This window comes from Eurypyga helias, unplaced genomic scaffold (genome assembly GCF_000690775.1).
Source record: "Eurypyga helias isolate BGI_N326 unplaced genomic scaffold, ASM69077v1 scaffold39369, whole genome shotgun sequence".
Lineage (NCBI taxonomy): Eukaryota > Metazoa > Chordata > Aves > Eurypygiformes > Eurypygidae > Eurypyga > Eurypyga helias.
Genome location: NW_010272144.1, coordinates 3,957 through 11,454, shown reverse-complemented (window position 1 = coordinate 11,454; position 7,498 = coordinate 3,957). Strand labels below are relative to the sequence as shown.

The 7,498-nt window shown below is 56.8% G+C and overlaps 1 protein-coding gene across 1 annotated transcript in view; it reads right to left on the bottom strand.

The window, feature by feature from the left end:
- Nucleotides 1–1,541: 1,541 nt before the first annotated feature.
- The window catches only part of HAGHL (hydroxyacylglutathione hydrolase-like), a 9,842-nt gene continuing 3,885 nt past the window's right edge, over nt 1,542–7,498 (bottom strand). Inside the window, exons 3-9 of the mRNA XM_010159046.1 lie at nt 6,767–6,831; nt 5,789–5,906; nt 4,425–4,533; nt 3,423–3,526; nt 2,848–2,949; nt 1,976–2,055; nt 1,542–1,765 (exon numbers count right to left, since the gene is read on the bottom strand). Coding sequence (XP_010157348.1) covers nt 1,666–1,765; nt 1,976–2,055; nt 2,848–2,949; nt 3,423–3,526; nt 4,425–4,533; nt 5,789–5,906; nt 6,767–6,831 — 678 coding nt within the window. The 3' untranslated portion in view covers nt 1,542–1,665. The remainder of the gene's footprint in view (nt 1,766–1,975; nt 2,056–2,847; nt 2,950–3,422; nt 3,527–4,424; nt 4,534–5,788; nt 5,907–6,766; nt 6,832–7,498) is intronic.

The window sequence follows — 7,498 nt, the reverse complement described above, 5'->3', positions numbered from 1 at the left end:
ACAGCCATCAGAACAGCCGCGCTCCGTTGCAGCGGCACGGCGGGCAAGTCACGGAGGCAGGAAAGCTTCAGGTACCGCTTTTCTTTGGGAACGACACAAAACTCACCCTTTTTAAGCAACTAAAGACACGGCGCGACACGGAATCCCGCTCCCGCGCCGCCGCTCGGCGCAGACCCGGGTCACGGCGGTGACACCCGGGCGTTATGGACTCCGCGGCACCAACACGCGCCAGGAGGGGGGAGCTTGAACCAAAACCCTTTCAAACTTCCGTTTCAGCTGCAAAACGTTTGTCTGAAGCGCGCGTAGCTGAGCAGACCTGCAGCGCGCAGCCCCGAGCCAGAAGCAAGGAAGGACGTGGAATGAGGAGGAAGATGCGTGGGAGACGCAGAAGCCAAGCTGCAAGGCTGGGTCCTACCACCATCCCTCATCGCTCTCGTTTCAAGACCCCAAGCTGGACGATGGGACGTGCAGGAGTGATCCACACCCGGAAAATCCGCATTTACTTTCCCCCAAAGCTTATTCCACTCACCCACTTTAGCACACACTTCCCTCTGTCAGAACAACAGTCCAAGGGGGAGTCTCCTCCCTGCAGCCCGGGGCCTTACAGCCCAGAACACAGACGGCGTTAAGGCCACCAAGACACAGACACGCGCCACGCTAACGTGGCTGAGCCCCCAGCCCTGCCTGACCCGGCCACACACGGATGCCCTCAGCGCTACCACCTCGCAGGGCGGCACGGCTGCTGCCGGCGCTCCCCAGAGCAGCTCGTTGGCCACGTTACTCACAGCGAGGCACGGAGCGGCCATCCCCGCTACCAGCAGCAAAGCATCGCCCGGAGGAGTCTTGTCACCACTCGGCTCTCAGACACACAGTCAGCTGCTGGGTAAGTGGTTCCTTCTCGGGATTCTGAGCCAGCAGACAAACCCCTTCTTCGTCTGCGTGGATCCGACCCAAGTGGCATACAGGTTACACCGAAGAGCAGGTACATGCAAAGAGCTGAAGAGAAGAGCGAAGGGGCGCAAGCCACAGCACAATCGCTAAGCCAGCATGCTGCCTGGAAAAGGCACCGCAGCCCAGGCAGGGAACGCCAGGGAGAGAAGCTGGACAGTCCCCATGTGCCATCCCCAGGGCCCAACCGCGCTGCAGAGTCTCCCAAACCCAGCCCCGAGGAGGCGGTGGCAGAGCAGGTCTGACACCGAGCACCCGCTGAGCGGAGCCAGAAGCGACGCCCGGGAGCGCTTCAGCAGCAGCATGGGACAAAAGTCCAAATCCTCAGCTGGCAACGCGGTCAGTGCGGTTGGTCTCCGGCTTAAACATCCCAGGCCCCAGTCCCGCTGTCGGTGTCCGGCAAAAACAACAGGAGCTTCTTCCTAGACCGCAGGGTTCGACCCTTCCCCGCCCCAGACTCAGAGCGACGTACCAACACGTGCCAAGCGACCGCCTGTCAGCGTGGGAGCCAGCAACTGAAGGATAAATACCCTTCATCCTAACATAAATATGCTGGGGAACATCTCAACAAGGGCAAAGTGCTTTTTTCTCCCTAATGAAAACAAAATAAACCCCTAACTATAACTGTCGCAAGCACAACAGAAGGTTCGACTCCTAAAACAGCTGAAGAGCCTAAGTGACGCGTAAACCGACGTTAAGGGGAGGCAGGCGGGGTGCTCAGTCCTTCGGGACTCGGAAGCTATCCTTCTCTTTCCTGATGGCCCCCATGGTTCGGATGGGGTCGGTCTCCCGCGCGTGCTGCTGGACCGTCTTCTCCCTGCGCAGGGGGAACACCGGGGACAGCAAATGCAAAGGCTGCAAGACGCAATCTCGCACGCGAGGTCGCTGCTACCGCGTTCCGCCTGCATCGAGCAGGACTACGCGAGGCGGGGGAGAAACTCCCACATACGGCTGGTTCTTTGGGGAGATCCTCCTTCCCACGTCCCCCCTGCAAACACAAGGACTGCTCCCCCCACCTCCTCCGTACCTCACCCGCATGAAGGGGTTGTAGGTGAACTCCTCGGCGATGGTGGAGGGTATGGTTGGCTCGCCGCTGTCGTACATTGCCTGTAACGGGGGGAGATTCCTGCTTCACGGGGAATGTTTTGGTGGTTAACCACGCAGGGTTTGTGCTGCGCCTAACTGCCTGGGCTGCTCTTCAGGCCAGGCCCGTCCCCAGGCCGTGACAAAGCACTGAGGCACACGCAGAGACCCGGGACAGCGCTGACCCTCCCAAGCAGACCTGGACACCCGCCTGAAATTACACCGGGGGGTTTCCAAGGAGGGTCACATCTCCACCAGCCAGAAAACCTTCTTCTCTGGGCCACACACAAAGGCTGTTCCCCAACACCGCTCCCCTGGACTGCAGCTCCTGGTTCTTAACTCCCTTCCCTCAGCCTTTCTTCCTCCCCAGGCTTGTCTTCTCTCCTCTGCCTCTCTGAACGCATCAAGTCTAGGAAATCACAGGGTGATTCGGGCTGGAAGGGACCTTAAAGCCCACCCAGTCCCACCCGCTGCCATGGGCAGGGACACCTTCCACCAGACCAGGTTGCTCCAAGCCTCATCCAGCCTGGCCTTGAACACTCCCAGCCAGGGATGGGGCATCCACAGCTTCTCTGGGCAACCTGTCCCAGTGCTCCCACCCTCTGGAGAAAGAATTCCTTCCTGATGTCCCATCTCAATCTCCCTCTTTCCGTTTAAACTCATTACCCCTTGTCCTGTCACTCCCTGCCCTTGGAAAAAGTCCCCCCCAGACACTGGAAGGTGCTCTAAGGTCTCCCCAGAGCCTTCCCTTCTCCAAGCTGAACCCCCCAACTCTCCCAGCCTGTCCCCATGGAAGGAAGGGATGAACCAGCTCACCTTGGCCCAAGCAAGCTTCTCCTGGATACTGACGTTACTGGGTTCCACGTGTCGAGCAAACTTGAGATTGTTGATGGTGTATTCATGACCACAGTAAACTCTCTGGGAAGGGAAAGGAAGAGTGACACCAGGTAACGCTGAAGGTACAAAGGTGGAGTAGCAGGTACCATCACCAGTGTCATGGTACAGCAGGAACAAAAGTCAACCCTCCAGGACACACAACGCTCCCCACTGCAGACATGCACCGGAGAAGTCAGGGAATGATCAGCCTGTACTACCTGGAAATCTAAGGGCCAGCCCGATGGAAGAGCCCAGGCATCCCAGCTTGCTAACCTTAGTTTTCAAAAGCAGCCCCTGCTCTCTCCCCACAAAGCACAAACACATCTGGGGTAGGTATTTCCCTCCCGCAGGACTCCAGCTATTCAGCATCAAAGACAATTCCTGATGTAAGAATTCCTCCCTTCAACAGTTGAGAAATTCCCCCTTTGAACAACAGTATAATTAGGAAGAGGGTGTCTCTGCTGTCTGTAGAAGTTTCCGGTTGGTTGCCTCACCAGCACAGGAGAGGTTCATACCGTTTTGGGGTCCAAGTTGCCCAGGATCTCAATCAGTGCTCTGTACATTTCCTCCGGGGTTCCCTCGAAGAATTTCCCACAGCCAGCCACGAAGAGCGTGTCACCTGCAAGGGAGGGTGACAGCGTCAGAGCCAGACACGGCTCCTCATGCCACGGCGTGAGCACACGGCCCCCGAGGGCGCAGTCCCGCTGCCGTCCTGGCTGCAGCTCAGCAGAAGGCCCGGGGAGAGCCAGGCCACGCTGCCGCTCAGCGCTACAAACCCACGCAGCAAACTGCCAACGCGGGAAAGCTCGGAGCCTCGCCAGGCAGACCCTGCCAGCGCTTCCCTGCCCGCGGGCAGCCTGCCGGCCCCTCTCCTCTCCAGAGCTGACAAGGAACACGTTCTCCTTTGCTATGGAGCTGAACAAAGACGAGGCGCCTCCGCATTTTCTCCCCTGTGCTCCCTAAAGCCTCGCTCAAGCGTTACTTCTTCCGTGCGGCGGCTGGTGCAAGCTCTGGAGAACACCCGTCAGGAGAGGGATGACATGGGGGACTGGGTGCAATCTCGGGGAAGGGGGAACCCTACTCTCCAAAAGAGGATCCAGAACCTGGCTACTAGAGATGGAGCACCAGCCCTCTCTCACTCCCCTGTTTCCTCTTCTCTCGGTTTTGGTACGGGTATATGGAAAAGCGACAGGTTTTGGGATCAGCCACAGTTCGGCCTAAGACAGGAAAACCAACAGCTCTTCTTTCAAGGAAATGCTGGACGTAGGACTCATCCAGGGTTTGCGCTTGACGTTGCTTGCAGGGTGGTGTCCAGCAAGGGGTTGCAAACCCAGAGGAGTGTCACCAGTTCCATCCACACCCACCACTCGGCAGCAAAGGGGGGCAAGAGGTGGATGTTAAGGAGCTGCGCTGGCAGGAAGGGATGAGCACAGCCAGAGTCAGGAGCACACAGGCAGAGGGGTAGCTTATTTCTTTGCGACACAGGCTGCCAGCAATGCAACCTCCCAACTCCTCACCTGTAAAAACAGCAGGTGGCTCGGAGCTATTTGGCTTAGTCACATAATAACAGATGTGTCCAGAAGTGTGACACGGCGTACAGAGGCATTTCACATTAAGAGATCCCACCTGAGAAGAAGGCAGAAGACTCGAGCTTAAGCTACCGTTTGCTAGCATCCATACGGTTAGAAAAGAATTGCAAGGGTTACAACGGTCTAGTAGTCCCACAGGCAAATTCTCACAGAGCTGGCCAGTGAACATCAGCTCCTGGGAGAGTCCAGCAAGAGAGGTTTTCGGCAGGGACTTGGAAGGGAGCCGTTTCCTACTAGCAGGTGTCGGGACAAAGAGAACTGCCAGTCTCTTTCACACTGATGTGCAGAGTGACTCAGAAAAGAATTGCAAGGGTTACAACGGTCTAGTAGTCCCACAGGCAAATTCTCACAGAGCTGGCCAGTGAACATCAGCTCCTGGGAGAGTCCAGCAAGAGAGGTTTTCGGCAGGGACTTGGAAGGGAGCCGTTTCCTACTAGCAGGTGTCGGGACAAAGAGAACTGCCAGTCTCTTTCACACTGATGTGCAGAGTGACTCAGCGTCTGGTTCAAAGAGAACTGCCAGTCTCTTTCACTGATGTGCAGAGTGACTCAGCGTCTGGTTGGCAGCAGGGGCAAACAGATCCAGAGCAACACAACATCCTCCACAAAGTTAATCGAGGGTAAAAAAGCTCTGAACAAAAATGAAGCTGAAGGGAAGAAGTGGATGACACGAAAAGGGAAGGATTAAACACATTCATGAGCCCAAGGGGATGTTTACGCCCACGGCCCTCATCTGCACACCTTCCCACGTGTTTCTGTGCTCCCTTCTTGGCTGCTGCCCCCTCCAAGGTGCGCTGGCAGTGACAGTCCTGCCAGCCTGCACAGCTCACAGCAGTTTGTGTCACCTGCCAGCTCGTCTTTGTCAACAGCTAGGTTCCAACAAGGTTTGCTGCTCTAGCTCTGGAAGAGCAACACAGGCAGCTCGCAGTGCTGGCCTGCTCCCTCCTCCCCCTGCATTTCAGCTCTCATTCAGCGGGAACCACTCGCACTTGCTCTGTGCTAGCCGGGCTCCAAGCAGAGCACAAGCCCTGTCCTTTCACACGTCACCACCCCGGTTCGGGCAGCTGCCAAGGAGCACAGACACCCAGCATGCCCCAGGCCAACACTCTCATCACCGGCCAAAACAAGACAGAGGGGGTTTGGGTCATGGGGCTGGAAAAAGAGCGAAAGCTGTAGTGAAACTATCAACTGCATCCGAGAGAGGTGAAAAGGTGAAAGAGCTGTGACCACACTACTCATTGGACCACCGACGGGAGATGCTCCCAGCCGAGTCCTGCAGCTCACGCCCTTTACCTTGAGCGACGTAAGGTGAGACACCTTCTGCGTCAGTGCTCCCACTCGGCTGTCTCCTCCGTACACGCGCAACCCCGGCTCCATCTTTACGAGCTTCTCGTTTCCTCCAGCATGGTCCCTGGAAGGACAGAAAAATGGGTTTGGGCAGGGACGAAGACAAACTTATTGTAACTCATACTGCAGTGGGAGCCTCCAGGCGATCATTTCTGACCAACTGCTCTCCCAAGATCTCACGCTACACTAGAGGAATCGAAGGAAACGCCACGTCAACAGGAGTGGGGATAATTTATCCAGTACCCAGGGCAGTGAGAGGTGGGGAAAACCCCCTACAATTCATCCTTTGTTGGGAAACACCAGCCTTAGGGGCTCACAGATGACTCTGGTAACTAGGGCAGGAAGAGGCGGGGATAACTGGGATGTGTGTGACTCAGTGTCCCACAGGACACCATGGAGCAGACACACGTCCAGAGTTCAGCCTCCGCTTGCGGTGCTGCTCCTGCCAGGTCAGGGCTGGCTTTCCAGCCACAGTGTCGTCTCCACTGTGACCCGCGGGAGAGGGGACTTGGGTGCAGCCCTGCAAAACTGCTAAAGCAAAACGTGAACTCTGCCAGGGTGTGAAGATGAATCTGCAGCGCAGGTAGCGCTCCCACAAGTGCTGACTGTGAGCACCACACCTCGCAGGCATGTCCCAGCACCTCAGCGGAGCGTGCTCCCTCCCGCACTCCACAGCTACCTTCACACATTTATTGCACTAGCAGAATTCAGCATTTTGAAGTTAAAAGGCACCACCACAGAGTTTGTAGCCTAGACAACACATCTGGTCACAGCAAGTCTAAGGGAGCACTTCCTGAGCTCTGATCCTTCTCCTCACACCAAGCTCCTGCTTAGAGAAAACCAACTTGATCCAGAAATGCAACAGTTCTCCACCGCTTGTGTTTCTGCCGAGGGAAGAGGGATCCCAGGACAGCAGACAGTTACCAGTGATGATGTGTGGTCAGGACGGTCGTCAGCTTCACGCCATGCTTTTTGACTGCATCCAAAACCTGCGGGCACAGGGCAGAGCATTACAGCACATGAACTGACTGACAGCCTGTGCCTGGCCTAACCCGACACAACTGCTCCGAGGTTTGAGTGCGCCACACCAGCAGCTCTGCAGAGAGCTCATCCCGCTCCAAGCCACAGTTACGGATCGGGACACGAGGCCTCTGCTCCAGCTAGCCACAACTAAGCCCTCAGTCCCATTTCCTCTTCTCTGCACCTCATCAAACTAGGGTCAAAACCAAAATCAGGTCATATTGGGTTCGTGTGGCCAGATTTTGGTAGTGGGGGGCTACCGGGGTGGCTTCTGTGAGAAGCTGCTGGAAGCTTTCCTATGTCTGACAGAGTCAATGCCAACCAGCTCCAAGAGAGACCCGCTGCCAGCCAAGGCCAAGCAATCGCAGTCGTAACGCCTCTGGGATAACATCTTTAACAAGGGAACAGGCAGAGATGCGAGAGAACCAACTCTGCAGACCCAAGGTCGGTGGAGAAGCAGGGGGAGAAGGTGATGCTGGCTGTGTCCTGCAGCCATGGGGGGTCACGGGGGTGCAGAGACCCGCCTGCAGCCCAGGGAGGACCCCATGCCGGAGCAGGGGGAATGACTGAAGGAGGCTGTGACAGGCCTGTGATGGCCTGACCACAGTCCCCATTCCCCTTCCCCCTGCACCACTC